Source organism: Parasteatoda tepidariorum, chromosome 10 (genome assembly GCF_043381705.1).
Source record: "Parasteatoda tepidariorum isolate YZ-2023 chromosome 10, CAS_Ptep_4.0, whole genome shotgun sequence".
Taxonomy (NCBI): Eukaryota; Metazoa; Arthropoda; class Arachnida; order Araneae; family Theridiidae; genus Parasteatoda; species Parasteatoda tepidariorum.
Window position 1 is genome coordinate 30,409,682 of NC_092213.1, and position 19,268 is coordinate 30,428,949.

Genomic DNA, 19,268 nt, shown 5'->3' on the forward strand with positions numbered 1-19,268 from the left:
TTTTCATTCCATCTTTTAAAAGTTATAGCCGGAGTCCTCTATAATTGAAGAAATTGTTAACGGTTGAAAGAACTAGAACTTTCATTTCATAATTTCAACTTTATATTAGCCACAGATTTTTCAATCACGCCAGACTTAAATGCGATTGCCGGAATTTTTTCATGATACTAGGATTGAACCCATGACCTTTAGAAACTTGGCGAGTACGTAAGGATTGAAAATTGCCAAGCAACCCATGGTTGTGGTGCTTCTCCAGTATGAATTTTCTTTTTTTTTTGCATTTGAACTTTGACCTTTATTTAACCAATTATTAATTACTGTCAAAAATTGCCGAAGTATATATTTCAAAATAATTGAATCATTTGGAGACCAATTTAATGAGTTTATTTGATTTTTGCTTTTGACTACATAGCACTAGGTGGATACAATTGGGATGCAATTGGATACAGTTGGATAAAATTTCTGAGCCTATTTGAATGCTGTTTTCGACAATAAATGACGAAAAGCATCGAATTATGATAATTTGCATAAATAAAGGTAACAGTTCAAATGAGAGCGAAGTTCATAATAGGGAAGTGACTTTAGTAGTGTACTAAATCATTTTCAGCCATGGTTTGCTTTGTAATTTTAAGCATTATAAGGTTTACTATATCCATTTACAATTGCGCAACCACTGTACTATATTACCCTGTATATGTTAGCTTTTTAGTATAATATTCTTATGTTAAAATGAATGATATGTCGGAAGTAGAAAAAGACAAGGGTCATACATTTAGAACACTTTATAAAATTACAAAAACTGAATTTAATTGTTACAATGAATAACAAAAATGTTCACAAACTACATAAAGGGAATATCACAGAAAAGTTGAAATCGAATATTTTTCAAGCTTTCATACAGACTGTTGCTCGTAATATCATTCAAAAATATACCAAAATGCCGTTTATGCAATTTTTTTAAAAGTACGATCACTTATAACAAATAAGAAAATAGTCAGTACACTTTCACTTGTGTATTGTAATGTATTGAAAAATTAATTAATTATTAAAAATGTTAGACGGTGCAAATACCATTTAGATCACATATTAAAGACATATATGTGGTTACAAACTATAAAAAAATTGGACCGTAAAGTAATTCCCTTGAACTATTATACCGAACTAGTTTTCTGCAACCTTATAAATGGTACTGATATTTGCAGCGAATTTTCGTTCAAATTAAGCCAATATATGGTGTAATCTGGTTCAAGATCAATGTTTCTTTAATATTGTAATAATGCACTAAAGCATTCAAAGTAATTACTTTAAAATAACTTTTCATTAATTCTGATAGAAAAAAATATGAAATAAATTTTATAAAAGCTTTAACTTTAAAATCGTTTCATCGGATTTTCTTTTCTAGAAAAAGATCGCATATTTTTTTTCCAACTTAAAGTTTAAAAAATTATACTTTTGATAATATGATGCCATCTATAAGATGAGTTTTGATCGCATTCTTGCCTAATGATCTTAATGACACATTTTTTTTGTGTGAATGATTTCATCATTTTACGTGTTATAGAGTAACGTATTAATCAAAAATTAATTTACAAAAAGTGTCCATCTTTGAAGCCGTACGGGCTGACATTCCGAGCAATATATAAGTAGCTTTACTTTAGAATTGAAATTTATCACAGACGTATTTAGATTTTGTGCAAAAATATGTCCCAAATTCGGATAAAACACTCAATAAAAATGAGAATTGGAGAATGGTTTGAGATTTAAATGAATTGTCTTAAAGTTTAGATGATATAGAATCTTCCAACAATGTTTCATCATTAGAGACATGCTTCTGTATCTCCCATATCCTTAAAGTATCCTGATCCGGACTTAAAACAACCTCACTATGAGTTTGGCTCTCCAGACCTGCTGAGTCATCACTTTTAACAGAAGCAATCGACTTCCTTTCAGCCATATTATCACCAAAATGGTATTTCAGTGGGGTAGTAGGATAAGTAGTAGGAATGCGGTATGGCATATCGACCGAATGTTTATCCGATATAACATGGTGGTGTTGATGCAAGTGATGATGGATAATGTGTCCGGAAGATTTCTCAGGGAGCGATGCGGGAGAATGGACGCTGAAGCTAAAATGATGGCACTCGGCGGCTCTAATAGAAGGAGAGAACGAAGGTAATACTGTAGATGTTGTTGGTCTGCTCTGGAGGGGAATAACTTGGCAAGAACTGTGGTCGTGGTCATCCGTAAGCTTTTGAAGATGCTTTTGGTTGGCGTTGTTCTTACTGTAAACAGATGAGCTTGCGTGATCTTTACCTCCAGCAAATGAGCTTAAAGTACGTGGCCAAGAATTCAATTTATCCAACTCAGACACAAAAATATCCGATGTTTTGAATGAGTTGACATTTCGATCGAGAGTGGTCGCAACGATTTTGTCTCGCAATTCACTTCTTTCATCTATATATCTCTGGGGTGAATCGAAAGAATTTTTATCTTGAATTTCTACTGGTAGCGAATTGAATTCAATATCTTTGGAAACGTCAACTTCGCATTTGTTCTCTGATGTGGAGTACATTTCAGAGCTAATTCGTTTTGTGGCTTCTTCGGAGATAGTTGACGTTTTCGCTGTGGAATAGTTGCTGCACGGGGTTCCAGCTGCACTTAAACTGCCATTTTTCTCTTCGAGTTTTGAAACTGATCTGAAAGGGAATTTTCTCATTATTTGAATAAGTTTATAACTTTTTTTTTCCATCTTCAATCATTTTTTACAAATAATCTTGAACACTTTAAAAAGATCGAATTTGACCCTCAAATATTGTATTATTGGGGGCGGTATAAAATTCTTTTGCCTTTACGCACAAAAGACTGGTTAGTCTCTAAGTTATTAAACTGAAAAGCACTATTCGACAAGGACATTTTTTCACAAAATTTCGTAATTAAATTTATTGCTAAGAAACTAAATCATAATCTTTAATATGATAAATTGGAATATTGATAAAACAATAAATATTTGTCACTATTGTTTTGATTTTACTTAACAGCCATAGAGCTAAATGATTAAAAAAATATTATCAAATGATAGTCAATAATAAAAATCAGGGTTTAATCCGTTAACAGTCAAGCTGTTTACGAAAATTAGTTAAAGAAAACAACAACTCGTGGCTAAACAAATATTTTATATTGCATAGATCTACTAATAATCTAGAAGCATATCACTTTAAAAATAATTTAATAAACTAGATATAAATTACAATTTTGTGGGGGGAACGTAGTCTTTTTCTGATTTATGTATTTAAATGATTTATGATCAAAGCTAAAATACGAGAAAGAAACACACAATGCTGTAGAAATATGATATTGTTTCAATTCTATAAAACGAACCCGATTCTTCTGTGTCGAAACATAGTTCGTCTTTCTATGTTTTTAAGTTGAAGTTTCTCATTATAGAACAGAAACTAAGGCACGCTTATGTGACATCATCGCACGTTTATGCGACATCATCGCACGTTTATGTGACATCATCGCACGTTTATGTGACAACGTTACGCTTCATTCACTTACAGATCAAAGTTAACCTTTTCTTTATTTGAGTTGATTATGCAATAAATAATACCTGAGACTTTTGACACTTGTGCTGTCTTTAGACAGCTCATCTTTATAGCTTCTCAAGGTGTTTCCACTGTTGCTGAAGGTCAAGAGCTGCGCAGACCCTCTCTGGGATGGCGAGTAGTCCAAAACCATATCCGAGGGAATGGTTGGCAGCGAATTCTTGTAGTTGGCATTACAGCAATCTTCCCGAACACTAGATATTATGTCATTCGGAAGAGATCCCTTTTCACCCCAGAAAGCATTTGTGTTGAATGCGCCTGTGTCATTCATATCGGTGCTGCCGATTCGTGTGTTCGTTGTCAGCCCATTTTCTTTGTTGTGTCCAGACTTAGTTGACCAACTGGTTTGAGGGACAACGCCTTGGCATTTTTTAAAGCTTCCTGTTTTGAATAGTTGATACCTGAATGAAATAGAAAACTATCAATGGGAAAAACCAAAAGTCTTCCTCAGGACACATTTTTTGAAATAATTTAATGCGATATTTCGGAATAAAGATATATATATAATCTCTCTTATGTGGCACCATAAACTCGGGTATTTACCCATCTGTTTGCAACACTATGGTTATTATTCATTTCGTTGAGTTGTCTTAAGTAATAATTTATGATGTTGAATAGTTGAGTGGTATATTTATTTAAAATAATTTTGTATTTTTATAGAAATAGAAACTTAGTTACGAAGTAATTATTTAGATTTAATTTTGAGATGCTTTTTAAAATTCCTATACATTTTTTAAAAATAAACATTATTATGGAGCTGCTTACAATTATACCAATTATTTGGGACGGAGTTTGCCGTTTTTGAGCCATAGCATTTATAATACTCAAGTTATTGTTTGAGAGGTAGCGAGAAAATATTACAGCACGTAATAGACTAATAATACAGTAATGATACAGCGTAAATAATGCAGCTCATTTGGATGAGCTTTCTATCTTATCTCGAGACAGAGGTGGAAATAATTTTAATACTTTAGCTACTAACGAAGTATTAATGTCCTAAATGATGGACAGATTTGAACTATTACTATAATTCAATACAAAGAGAACTGTGACGGTATCTCAAACAGCTCTTGAAAATAGTGAACATTAAAATCAAAATACTTTTGCCGGGGCTATATTTAGACTGTGAAGAAATTTGGCTTATATAATGCCTAAAAAATGCTGCAATTTTAAGAGGGATTCAAGAGCTAGAAAGTTTAAAGACAGTTGTATAGGTTACAATTAAAGTTTATTTATCTTACAGGATAATTTTAAAAGGTGCCCAAGCTGGTAGCCAAAGGCGGCTAGTTAAATATGTGTCTTAAACTATCGCGTAGCAATTAAACCAAATCATATTTCAACTATTAAAAATGAACCTTTTTGAAGTCACACAAATTCACTTTTAAGGCATAAAACGAGATTTGACTCTTTAAAGATCTTGGTTGGTATTTTTTTTCGAAATCTGTGTTATTTATTAAAGTTTTACAGTGATAAAAAAGTATGCTCAAAATTACTAAAATATGGCAAAAACTGCGTTTCTGGCTGTATAGGAACATTATCGAAAGACTCGGTAATTTTTGCCAAAATGCTTTGGTAATGATTTTGGTAAAATTAATAATAAAATATGGTTGCATAATGTATGATAAAATTTGCTAATGCGGTAAAATTTGGTAATTTTAAGATGATTGCTTAGAGCATGACATATGAACCATATTTTCTATTAAATGTACTTTTTTTGCATTTTTTACTATGCGTGTGGTAATAAGAACTATAATTTTTAAAACCAGAATTTGCAATAAACTGTTATCTTATGATTGGAAAAATTATACCTAGTGAATGGTATAAATACCGTATATTTTGGTTTTATTATCCAGAATTATGTTTTTTTGGCAGAAATGTTATTACCATACCATACAGTAATTTAACTAGATTTTTTTCCTCCATGTATGCATAAAAATACGTCATAAAGAAAATAGTTTTTAAATTAAGAATGCATTTGTTCATCACATACCAAGCGCTTCTAGCTTCAGAATACATCAGGCATCTGACAAGAAATATGAGAAATCCCTGCAAGGAGTTGGAAATGGAAAATACATACTGGAAAATGAGTCGAGCTTCACCAATTGCGAATACTCCGAAAACCCATGATACGCCAAGAAGAACCTTAACAAAATAAACGTAAACAAGTTTATATATATAAAAATTAATGCAAAGCTAGCTTAATTAACGAACATTAATTATTTAAAAGTATATATTTAGCAACACAAGAACTCGATATTTTATTAATTTTTAGAGATATGCTAATATTGTAAAAAAATCCACTCGGTAAAAAGTACAGGCACTCAGAGAGCCGGTACTTTTTACCGTAAAATATGATTTTACCGGAACATGTTATGGGACAAAAATTTGATATACCGTAATTTTTTAGTAGTAATTACTATAAAACTGCTAAATCACTCTAATAAAAAATGGTATTGTAAAATTTAGGGTTTAATGCTTTACGGTAAACATAAATTTTACGGTAAATTGGATTTTATAGATTATACACCCAAGATGCCAATACTTTATATCGTAATTTTTTCCTGAAAATTGTTACAGCGCAGAGCTCGTAACTGCGGTTAAAATAAAGCATATTGTAATTGGTGATATTTTAATACCTAACAGTCTTTAATATGTTTTAAGTCACCTTTAGTATCACTAGCACCAGAAAATTTTTCTGTTGAAATATAATTAAAACATTAATTTCTGTTGCCAAAATCTGCCGAAAATTATATTAGTTGACAAGTGATTAAAAGAAATTTGCCGAACGTATGGATTATTTGTTAAAAGAATTTGTTTAAGTGAGTAACTTTCAAAATCAGAACTAAAAATAACATACCACAAATAAGTAACTTGTAGCAAACTCAAAAGTTGCTAGAAATTTTGAAAAAGTAATAATAGAAAAAAAAATAGATAGAGGGGCAGAGGGAGAATTGCGGCTTTTGAGTTTGTAAATTAATTTCTTAATTGGTTTAATTTCTTAAGATCACTTGTTTTTAATATCTTTGTGATTGATACTTAATCTAAAGATATGTTTATCTGTAGTTATTTTTTCATCGATAACAAAGTTTCGATGAAATAAACGTTGAAAGTAGCTTTACTTGTTTGTAAAATTATATCAAAAGATTTATTTTGGTTTCATCGTACTTTTGTTAAAATTGAAAAATTTTATTTTAAAAATTACGTGTCCCGAGAAGAAAATAAATTAAATTACATCTTTCCCGTTAAAAGTATAGTTTGTTGATTGAATTTTAATAAAATATTTGACAGTACCAATAAATATCTTTTTCAAAGTACACCGGAATTCGTGAGTAGAAATTCGTGGAAGCAAATGAAATTGATATGAATTGGTGACACGAATTCAAATTAATTAAAATACAAAAAAAGAATTGAAACTTAATAATTTAATTATTTCTTGTGTTTTAAAAACATTTTGTATCCTTAACTTAGAAAACTAATTTTCGATTCATAAAGTAAACCGTATTTGTCACTCACACGTGTCGAACCAAAGCAAATGAGTCGTGCGTAGTTAATTTATGGTCACAACTTAGAATATTCCAAGGTTGATTCAAACAAAATGCATGCTTGTAAATAATGAAAATAAATACTGCATCTTACCATAACTGTGAACGCTCCTCTAATTTGAGCTTTGGTGACGAGACATTTATCTTTCTTGGGGCACTGTGGAGTTTTCTTGATGGAGTCATCCTTTAAAGTGCAGAGCGCTTTAGTTATCATCAGAAAAAATATCAGATTTATAAGTAAGATGATACAGGATGGTCCAAGGAAGCTGATGTAGTACACATATGGATTCTCAGCATTAAGCATGCAACTGAAAGTTAAAACGAAATAGGAGGATAGCGTTTTTTAATAGTACTCTACCTTTCCAGATCGACAATATCAAAAGCACAGTTTATGTACAAAGCAGAAAAAAAACTGATGATCTTGAATAAGTTTTGATCTAATGATTGGATGTTCACGCTTTAGGTCTTAATTTTATTGGCTCAAGGGGGTGATCTCCGAATCAAATTTTAAAAATACGATTTCTTTGAAATCCGATTTCTCAGGAACTATTCGACCGATTTTGCTCAAATATTGTATTTTGTCATGTAAAAATACATTCCTTAAAATGGTGCAAAAAATGTTATGCCTTGCAATTCACAATTTTTTGACACTTTTTAAATGAAATAATAAAAAAAATAATAAATATTTACTAATAGTTATATTTTGCATGGAATTATCTTTGGATAAACGATTTTTATATTTGTGTTCAAAATTTTTTGAAATCGGTCCGAAAGTTCTCGAGACATGGCGAAATACGCAAAAAATGACATTAACATTAAGGACCCAGACTTTGGACCGCTCACCTGATCAAAATAGGGAGACCATATATTTCAGGGGTCAGAAATCAAAATCCGTCAAAAAAAGGTATGCTTATTCAGCGAAAATATGTTTTTGTATTTGATTTCGTAACTTAAAATATCATCTGCACTAATTAATTTGCAGCTCTCCCCTTCAAAATATTAAGATTGAGTTCAAGAACGTGAAGATCCTATCATTCGACAAAAGTTATTCAGAATTTATTGCCCACAGTACATGCAAAAATTAACATTTCAAAATCATTTAAAAATAAATTATCTTCTAAAACTATTTAATTTTTCAATGTACACTGTTGCGCTATTTAACATTTCTACATAATTTAAATTTCAATAAAATCAATACATTTATTAAAATGCAGTGTATTGTTTAAATGTATAATTGTTTCGATGATATTCGCAACCAAGTTTGTTTTTTCGTAATCATCATTAATCATAGCGTGTATTGTCTTGAATAGCGTAAAACAAAAAAAATTTGTTCTATAAAGAGGAAATATTGAAGTGGTGCTGTTAGGATTCGCAGCAGCTTACCGACTTACAGTAAGGATTTGTTTGATTCTGGTGTTCAAAATTACAGAAGAATAGTAAATAAACTTAAGATACGTGATGTCATATTTGAGAAACGGATGGTTTTTAAAACAATTGTTGGGAGACTAATTGGTGGTGCTTACGAATGAAAGTAATGAATGTTGGTTACCTGACATAGCTATTTCACATGGATATAGCTATTCTAAAATTCACCAACAAATAACCTAAATTGAGCCGTGATGGCTCAGGGGATAGAGCGTTCGCGTTCAAATAAGGTGAACCTGGTTCGAATCCCAGCGATCGCTGATCGATACGGATATAAGCATCCGGCTTGCACCGACCACAGTGCTGACGTAAAATATCTTCAGTTGTCATAGGCTAGTGTCCCGTTGCCTCCAGGCTAACCATGGAAGGTTTTCGTGGTTTCCTTCTCCATGTAACGCAAATGATGGCTAGTTTCATCAAAAAGTACTCCACGAAAGCAAATTTCTCTCAATACTTGACCCAGGAGTTCCTTTGTTTGCTGGATTGAGTTCAAAATTACAAGTCTACGAAGTTAAATATTAGTAATCGTAAGTCCGAAAAATTGGTTCGGCTGTTCAACACGGTTATAAAATAAAATAAAATAACCTAAATTCTAAATATATATTTTCGTTCATAAAACTTCTTTGAACTAAATACTAAATTGATGTAAGGAAAGAAATCTATTACTACCTAATTGTTCGGACTTATTCTTTGAGTAATTACCATTCATTGCTTTTACTTCATAGCTGGACTTAAGAGTCAGTAATCGTGAAAATCATTGTTATCGGATTTCAATTCCATCAAGGGAAAACATTAACTTCAATGTTTCTTACAATGACGGCTACTATTCACTGATTTGAGTAATATAACAATATAACGCTTAGCAGTTTTTATATGAGCTACATTTCTACTTACTATTCATTTTGGTTTAAATAAACCTCCCAGTCCATTAAAACTGTTGTTCCCACAATGGCAAATGGTATACCTATATGCAAAATAAAATACACATGAGTTATTGTAATGGATCCATGAAACATTTGCACGATTCACTATACTTGCAAAGTAATGTTATTAAATAGTTTTTCCCTAAAAATTGTCCTTATACTTAATTTTATTAAACATAAATGAAATACTTACATTTAAACAAACTTTTGAGTTTTATTCAACTGTTCTCTAAATATTCATTGAAACTTAAATTTTTATTCTGACGGGAAATAACTAAATAAAATTTTGCGTTTTTCAAATACTATTTCATTAAATGTATATTTTCGGAGATATGCTTCTGACCTATCATTTAAAAATTCCTATTTAATTGATTAAGAAACAAAGAACGTTGATTTCTCCGTTAAAATATTTAAATTCTTTTCCTAGATTACATATTTTTAAATAAGATTACATTACAGTTCCGATATCTAAAAGTATATTAAAGCGTATTATTATTTTCGTCAAAACTTATGACTCTTTTAAAAAAACTAAATTTAAATTTAATATAAACAGGCTGCTTTAAATTCCTTTAAGTCAGAGCAGAATGTAAAGGCCAAGCTAAATACAGAGATTTTTCAAGAACATAGATCCAATTTAATTAATTTCTATTTAATGAAGTATTGGACATGATCAATCTAATTATCAATGAAAAGGGAAAATTGTAAAGTTTTTTTTAAATCATACTTTAATATTGTTCAGTCCCTCAACCTTTCCTCTTCATGGCAAACATCTGAGCGGTGAATAGCACGAACTGGAAGTAACTGTGTTTCGATGTTTCAACTCACAGAGAACTCTTACAGCTTTTTAGTACCCAAGCACATAATAGGACGGGAATACTGGCTTAAATTACGCCTCGTTAGCTCACAAAGGACTCTTACAGCTTCATAGGACATAGGGCTACAATAAGTAATGGAGATACTGACGTAAATTCTACCGTCAGCTCACAGATGACTCTTGCAACCTTATATGAATTTGTGATAATAATTTCAACTAAAATACTGGCACATATTACGATGCGTGAGTACACAAAGGACTCTTACAGTTTTATATGATCTAGTGTCTTAATAGCAACGGATACATTGGTGGAAATTACGCCCTGGCAGCTCAAAAGGACTTTAACAGCTTTCTATGACCAAGTGTCCTAATAGCAATGGATATAATGGTGGAAATTACGCCGTGGCAGCTCAAAAGGACTTTAACAGCTTTCTATGACCAAGTGTCTTAATAGCAATGAATACATTGGTGGAAATTACGCAATGGCAGCTCAAAAGAACTCTTACAGGCTTATATGACCTAGTGTCTTAATAGTAATGGATACATTGTTGAAAATTACGCCGCGGACGCTCAAAAAGACTCTTTCAGGCTTATATGACCTAGTGTCTTAATACATAGGTGGAAATTACGCCGTGGACGCTCAAAAGGACTCTTACAGCTTTATACAATCCAGTGCCATAATAGCTTCGGAATAAGTTACGTTACGTTAGCTCACAAAGGACAGCTTTATAGGATCAAGTACCATAATAGTAACTAGCGTACAAACTACACATTATGATTAATGCTGAAAAAAAAGAATGAGAGGTGATTCAAAATGAAGTGTTAGCTCATGAGCTTCAAGTTGTCTCACACGGTTTTAATGAAACTGTATGCACAACTTCCTCACTAACGGTAATCCTAACGGTAATAAACTAAACCTTTAACGGTAAAACGTTTTCCATGAAATACAAAATCATTTAAATTGGGTTCTTCTTTTTGAATAACCCAATATTTGAAAGCTGATTAGCTTAGTATTAGTTAGTAGTAATCAAAATGCTTAGTGAAAATGCCACCATTGCATCACCCTACATTTTTCAGAATTTAGTTAAACATATGTTGACAAAAGCCACTCTTACTCACCCCATGCTATAACAGCCCTTTTCAGCATAAAGTGTGCTTCAGTCGATGCAAACACATGAATGAGGAGGCGATACATATTGATTCCTTCAACACACATCCACGCTAATGAGGACAGCGTGAAATAATGGATGAGGACAGCAACAATTGCGCAGACATCTATATCATAGGGGATCAATCCCCTCTGAGATCCGACTATGAATACAACATTCATCATCAGAATTGAAATGCACAAATGGATTAAAATACGACCCTGATGGTCCTTATTCAAACACCTGTAAAAATAAGAATAAAAAAGCAACAAGCATGTATGAAATACTTTTTTAAAGTAATAAAGTACTGTACAAATAAACATGTTTATACAAAGGTAAAAAAAACGCGTTAAGATATATTTTGAAAAAATATTTTTTTAACATTTCAGGGAACATTTGTTTCAAATCGCGTTTATGACCGAATTTCTTTGGAAAAAAAAGTAAAATTATATGATTAAATGTAGTGCTAGGAAATTTTTTAGTTACAGAGATAAAAAGAAATTGTTTTAATTGTAGGTTTAAATATTTTTTTATGAAATTTTTTACTTCAGGTGTCACAACAAATTAGGTTTAAATTATCAAAAATGGTGTGTTTTATTGCCGTGCGCAGATCTGCTTTTTGTAAGTCGTGCATAGCGTGTCGGTTTTTGGTGATATGCTGACATGTTTAAAGCTGTTTAGAGTCTTTGTATGTGCTGAATATTTTGTTAAACATAAATACGAGTTGCCATTCGAAACTTTCGAGATTCCGTACTGATAACTGTAACCGTGTTACCTATTGTTTTCAAAATCTCAGAAAAAATCTATTTGAAATCTCCTCTCGATCGGTTGAATGGATCGGTTGAAAGGGGTCCATAAGTAGACCAAGTTGTTTTCATGATCCTGCATGGGCAAAATTAATAGTGTTTAAAACCATGTTAAATCAGCGTTATTTTGACCAAACTAAAATTGTCGTTATACTTTGTAATAACAAAATTTTATCCTTACAAAACTATAAGTTTATTCATAACAAAATATGCTTATTATCTATACAAGTATAAGAAAAGACTTAAAAAATTTGAAATTATTTTAAAATCTTTTTAAAAAGCCAAGTGGATACTCTAAAAAAAGGAGGAGAAAAATAAATTTTCATTTTTCTAACATTTTACGTGCTTGTATTGGCATTTTTAAGCTTTAGTTTTTATTCCTAAGATATTTGATTTAATTCCCATTGGTAAAAAAATAATGAAGAAATTTAAAGAGAAAATTTTAAACCAGTTAATCTGATGAAATAGTAAGCATATGCTAATCATTTTTACAGTAAACTATGTTTAAATCGTTATTTTCAAGATTTTTTAAAAGTTAAAACGAAAGTGGAACAGAAAAAAAATGAGTCTAAATATTTCAAATTTAAATAAGCAATGGAAATTAGTCAAAAAGTTTAATAAGTAATGAGTGCTGGAGGCATTAATGCGTTACCTGAAAATTGAGTAAGTGATGATAGTTAGTAGAAGGCCGAGCATAGATAGACCACAGCCAATATATGAAACCATAGACAGAGGGAAAAAGTGATTAGTATTGATCCCATCATAAGGGGTTGGGTCCTGAAAAAAATAGTTAAAAGTAAAATATTAGGAATCTATAAATAAATTTAAAGTAGAAAGATACGTTATTATACCTTTTAAATATTTAAAAAAAAACAGCTTTAAAGCGGCTACTTTAGGTAAAAGAAGATTTTTTTTAACTCTAGCAAAAGTTTTTTTTTTGAATTAAACTGCAGTATTAATTTTTTGAATGTTCAACGCGTTCGATACTTTGACTCTAAGACTTTCAAATATGTTTAAAAATTAAGTAAATATGGGTTAAATGTAGATGTGAATTTATATTTAGTGCCAAACAGTCAAAAGAAGCAATGAGAAATTATCATTAAAGATTAACAGAGAGAAAAAAAAGATTAAGATGACCAAAGTTTAAGATTACCTGGAACATCATTTATCACCAAAAATATCATTTTCTACCTTGAATATTATCATTTATAATATGGAATATCCAATAACCTGATATATCATTTGTTTTATTTTCATTGACGGTCTATGAATATACCTTATCATCGCACTGTTTGTCTATCCAAGGAAGTCCTCTAGCCACAGAGTCTGGAGCAGTCTGTTACTATGGAAATAAGACATTTTAAAGAATTCTTCTTTTGCTAACATATTCTTGGCCTTTTCTGAGTGTTCAGACAACATTCTTATTTTTTGTTTTATTTTATAAAACATCGTTGAACAGCTGACCCAATTTTGGGTTTACGACTACTAATGTTCAACTCCGTAGCCTTGTAATTTTGAACCAATCCGGAAGACAAGAAAGCTTCTGGATCAGAAGCATGATTTGTCATGGGAACATGGAGGACTTCGGGAATTGACAGATTTAACGTGCACCTATCGCCATTCACTACACGAGGAGTCTTCGACCGGCGAGGATCGAACCCATAACCTCTAGGACATAGGCCCAGTGCCCTACCAACCAGGCTATTCTGGCCTCGGCAATACTGTTTGAAATAAAGCTCGGTAACCAAAGCCACCAACAGAGCTAAACATCTTGTGAGGGGAGTTCCTTAGCTAGACATGCAGTATTATGCAGGGAAAAAATTTAAATTTTAGTAGATGTGATCGTTATCTGCCAACGACTATGATTGTTTTACGAAATGAGATAAGAATGTAAATAAGAAAAATTTATCAGCTTAACGGTAGGAAACATTTACTTACCAATAATAAAGAGAACGACGTCATATGGAATGCTAAACATGTTGTTGAATTTCCACTTTGATTTGTAATCAAACCTTCAGTAGACCAAGAACGTTCTAAAATATCAAATATAATGTGAGGTAAAGTAATATAAGGTACTCATATTTATGAGAAATAAAGACACGTAACTGAAAAATCTAATTGATTTTTATTGATGTGTAAACTAAAGGTTTACAATCAATGATTGGTGTTAAAACTCATATTGAACTGGGGAAATAATATTTATTAATATTTATTATAATTTCGTTAGTAAATAAATGTTAATATTTGTAATCGTTTTTCACACAGTTAAACATCAAAAATTGTTATTACTTTTTAGCAATAATAAACAATTTTAATTTCGATGGATTTTTGATTTTAAAGCTAATCTAATTGAAGTTTAAATAAAAGTTGGTTTACGACAACTTTAAAAGAAATGCAATTTTCAAGCTGCTTATCAGTTTTAATTGAAACTAAACTAATAAAAGTAAACTTCTTCAGCTAAAATTTAAATTTTTACCACCAAAATGGGTTTTCGTTGCTTGACTGGTGTTAATATTATTTAATTCTCATTCTCACAGATGGCGCTCAGCGCAGTTATGTATTATTAATTAATATTCGGATTCCATTCAGACACTGTAACCTTAACATCATTCTTCTTTACTGTTATTAAATATATTTTTCTTTACAGAGTGTTTTGTTATAACTTATGCACCTCACCCATTTCATAAGGATTAATGAAATACGGATTCACGAATGAATGAATGAATAGCATTCATTCATTCACAAAAAATACTTAATATTCGCCTTTATTTAAAATATCTAGTTGAAATATTACATTACCTGGGCAAATAACTTTGAAACAAAGCATATAACGAGTTTTATTAACTGTGATAACAAATATATCGATTAGCAGTCTGTAATATATGGTTGATCTATTTTTTTAAAGAAAACAGACAATGAAATTTAGTGTTTTAAACGGTATTTTTCCACGGAAGCTCCCAAATCAAGTGTTATAATAGAACTATTTTCTGCATAATAAATTCTAATGAAAAGAACATGTATGGAAAATAGTACTCGGCTATTCTACCGGCAATAGTACTTTAACATCTCACAATATAACTATATATTCAAATTATTAACAATTTTTTATCTAATTATGTAATCAAATATATTCTATATTAGTCCATAAGAAGAAATCATATCGTGTTAACATTGCTTTAAACTGCTAATCAAAACCAACCTACAAATCAACCTACACACAACCTACAGCTTGAAAAATAGAATGGACGAATTAAATTACAATAGCACGGAACAACATTCTCAACTGAATCAGAGGGATTGTAGTGTTCTTAGCATAGATGAAATGAAAATAAAACAGAATTGGATAGCCTTAGCAGGAAATAATGCTGAGAAATGTTCTTCGGAAACGATGGATATGGAAAAAAATCCCTGTTACAAATTGTGTTGAATCATTGTTTACTTATTTTTAATGCAAAAAATGGCTTATTTTTTAAAAAGTAATGCATCAATGTCAAGCGTTATCAAGTACAATTCTAATTACGAAGGGAGTATATATTGTATAGATTTTTAAAAAGCGAATTTCAGTAGTATCAAAGACAAATGTAATGTTCATATATATATTTTTTTAAAAATTTGAATCGAAAAAAAAAAGATTTATCTTTGGCTAAATTTTAATTCTCATCTTATATGATAGCGCTCAACAAAAGAGCTTTACAGTGTTCAAAATACGTGGGAAAAAAATCGGTAAAATTACCGTACTGTATAGTAATGAAATTTCTTGTAATAAAAAACATAATTCTGGTAATAAAAACCATATTATGCTGTATTTAAACCATATATTTGCTAATTTTTCCGTTAATATGATAACGATTTACCGGAAATTCTGGTTATGAAAATTATAGTTGTTATCACACATTTAGTAAAAAATACGAAACTGAAAAGTAAATTTTATCTAATAAATGGCTTTTACGCCATGGTCTGAGGCGTCAAGATAAAATTACTGAACTTTACCACACTCACCAAATTTTATCATATGAAACCATATTTTATTGACAATTTTGCATAAATCATGGCCGAAGTGTTTCGGTAAAACATTCTGAGCTTTTTGGTGTTCCCATAGAGCCAGAAACACGGTAAATTCTACTATATGCTTGTTTTGATCATGTTTTTTTTCTCTGTGTCCTATTGCTTGCTTTTCATCTAATTGAAAACAGCTTATTTTCAAGCAAGCCCTTACAAATTTTGGTACTAGCTTACAGTACTGTTTTCCTAAACCTAATTATAAATACAGTGAACTCTCACTTATGCACCGGTGTAAGGGGCCAAGAGAAAAAAGCGCATAAGTGAAAGAGGCGCATAAGTGAAAAACTTCAAAATTCTAAAACGCAACGTAAATTGCAGTGACAATATGAACAAATATGTTTCTAAAGATTAAATGTTAATATTTATACTGTTTGGGTATTTACTATAACTAAACAAAGAAAAAAATTAACATACCTTAGACAATTTATTTTCTTACAAAATAATCTTAATACATGTTTGTACTATTTGTTTTTGCCGACGTTATTCAAGAACAATTTTTTCCAGTTCATATAAATGGGATAAGAGGGAGTTTCAGAAGCAAAATAGTCAGGAATAGTGTCTAAAGCTTTTAATACTGCTGTGTGATTTGGAGGAACTTTATCATCTCGTCAGTATCATCCACCACGTTCTCATCTTTCACAAGTTTTAGTTAGATATAAATGAACAGTTCTTCACAAAAAATTTGAGTTTTATGGGAAGGGGTGAAACATCACATGATAAATTTCTAAGAAAAGTACTTGACGTCATAATATGCTTCGCAATAAGTTGTTCAAGTACTTCTGTGACTAAACAGATCACCTCCTTTTATTTACTCATACTGTCCATCTGACTGCAAGTAAGTGATCGCGGTCTCTTTCATCTTTCGTATTCCAGGTGTCTTTTTTTTCTGGAAAACAGCATGGGAGTAAAACTAAAATCTGGACAAGAGGAATGGTCATTTCGTAAAAGATGAATGGGCTTTCATTGTTGTTGGTGTAACAGATAAGATACCCTATTCAAAATTTTAGAAGGAATGTCTTTCCAGAAACAGTAAAAATGAAAAGGTCACAGGGGGAAGCAAATTCAATAGGATCTAACAACATATATTTCTTTTTATCTGTAACAAGAATTGCTTATTTGCTTCATTTTTAATTTAAAACATTTTTTTTAAAAAGAGAAAAAATATTTAAAGGATTAAAAAATTAAAATGTTAGCCTAAAATTTCAGCGCATAATTGAAAAATTTATTTTTAGAGCGACGCATAAACGAAGGATGTTTATCATTATTTTCCTACTTAATGCACTGGGACCTATTAAAATCGTCGTATAAATGAAAAAGGTGCATAAAAGAGGTGGTGCATAAGTGAGAGGTCACTGTAATTGGATTGAATGTAGTATATCAAATTTCGTTGTGCGAAAGTTGGTGTATTGAATTTTGTTTGCGAATATGCATGGAAAAATGTGCTTGCAGAGAAATTTTTGGGGGTTAAAGAACATAATCGAGTAGAGTGAAATCTCTCAGTATGTTTAAGTAGTAAGCTATGTTTAAGTAGTAAAAATGTTTAAGTAGTAAGATAGTAGTAAATATACCTTGCTCTTTCCAATATGCACAAAACACTTTCACATTAGTTGGTGAAGGCAACACATACATTAAAGGGCTTGACAAGTTGGCTATAGTTGTGTTGAGTACGCTTGCTTGTAAGACTCGACGACCTGGAAGTAAAAACAAATTTAAGAAAAATATAAAATCTAGTTCTAGAGTAATGTAGTATTTGTATGAACGAAATATATTAAATTATGCATCTACCTGAAAATCCTGATGTACCAGTATAGAAACAGTTGTATCTCTTTCTATAGTTATGACTATCGTAGCATTCTTTCCACCTGGCAGTGGGTTTCTCTCTAAAAAACTTGTCATTTTTGTAAGCCACAAACTTTATTCTGAGCTCTTGATAGGATTGGTTCTGGGCCACAAATAACGCTTCAGTCGGAATAGTCAATTCAGCATCCTATAAGGTATTTTAGATTTTTAGTATATTTTATTCCAAAAATATGTGCAATGTTGCCTCAAACTACACCGAGAAGAAAAGTATGTTCAAAATTACCAGAATATTGCGAAATTTACCATGTTTCTATACCTAGGAACAGCAAAAAATCCGAAATCGCTTAGATAAAGATTTTTGTAAAATTAACCATAAAATATGGTTTTATAGTATTAAATCTTCATAAATATGGTAAAATTTAGTAATTATATCATGATTCTTCAGACTATGCACATAAACAATTCATTTGGCTAAGTTTACTTTTTAATTTCGTATTTTTCACTAAAGAAGAACTATAATTTTGAAAACCAGAATTTTCGGTAAACTGTTATCATATTAACGAAATAATTAGCACATAAATGTTTTGAACATCATATATTTTGATTTTTATTAACAGAACTATAGTTTTTTTTTCTACCAAAAACATATTTACCATACATTATACCAGGATTTTTTTCTCCATGAAATTTTTCCTGATATATCAACATTTTGCTAAGTATTTTTTCGGATCGTATTAGCTACATTTTTAAAGAGTGGGAGCAATTTTGAAAATGTAAACATTAAAACTAAGTGGAATAAAAATTAAGTGTTATAAAATCAAAAGTCAAACAGTGCTTAAACTAGAAATATAATGAGGAGAAAAAAAAGATCAAAACAACCTGGCAAATTTGGAGAAATTGTAAGCAATTAGATTTAAAGGAAGGAAAAATGAAAAAAAAAAAGTTATCAAAATCTGACAAAACATAAACTACCAAGGTTAAACTGGAAATATTAATACCTATTTAATTGTTGTTTTCCTCTCAAGCAATTTCTTAGATTTTCATAAAATCTAAGATTTTTTTCCGTTGAGTTTTTATTTTTTTCGTGCTAAGTATTGCTTGTTGATTTTTATCTTGCATACTTTTTGTAGAATTTAATGAAAT

The 19,268-nt window shown here is 30.7% G+C and overlaps 1 protein-coding gene across 1 annotated transcript in view; it reads right to left on the minus strand.

Moving 5' to 3' along the window:
- Nucleotides 1-1,520: 1,520 nt before the first annotated feature.
- The window catches only part of LOC107457221 (uncharacterized), a 78,165-nt gene continuing 60,417 nt past the window's right edge, over nucleotides 1,521-19,268 (minus strand). Inside the window, exons 11-20 of the mRNA XM_043042031.2 lie at nucleotides 18,111-18,312; nucleotides 17,894-18,016; nucleotides 14,202-14,296; nucleotides 12,916-13,040; nucleotides 11,429-11,700; nucleotides 9,467-9,536; nucleotides 7,242-7,455; nucleotides 5,596-5,747; nucleotides 3,611-4,006; nucleotides 1,521-2,696 (exon numbers count right to left, since the gene is read on the minus strand). Coding sequence (XP_042897965.2) covers nucleotides 1,775-2,696; nucleotides 3,611-4,006; nucleotides 5,596-5,747; nucleotides 7,242-7,455; nucleotides 9,467-9,536; nucleotides 11,429-11,700; nucleotides 12,916-13,040; nucleotides 14,202-14,296; nucleotides 17,894-18,016; nucleotides 18,111-18,312 — 2,571 coding nt within the window. The 3' untranslated portion in view covers nucleotides 1,521-1,774. The remainder of the gene's footprint in view (nucleotides 2,697-3,610; nucleotides 4,007-5,595; nucleotides 5,748-7,241; nucleotides 7,456-9,466; nucleotides 9,537-11,428; nucleotides 11,701-12,915; nucleotides 13,041-14,201; nucleotides 14,297-17,893; nucleotides 18,017-18,110; nucleotides 18,313-19,268) is intronic.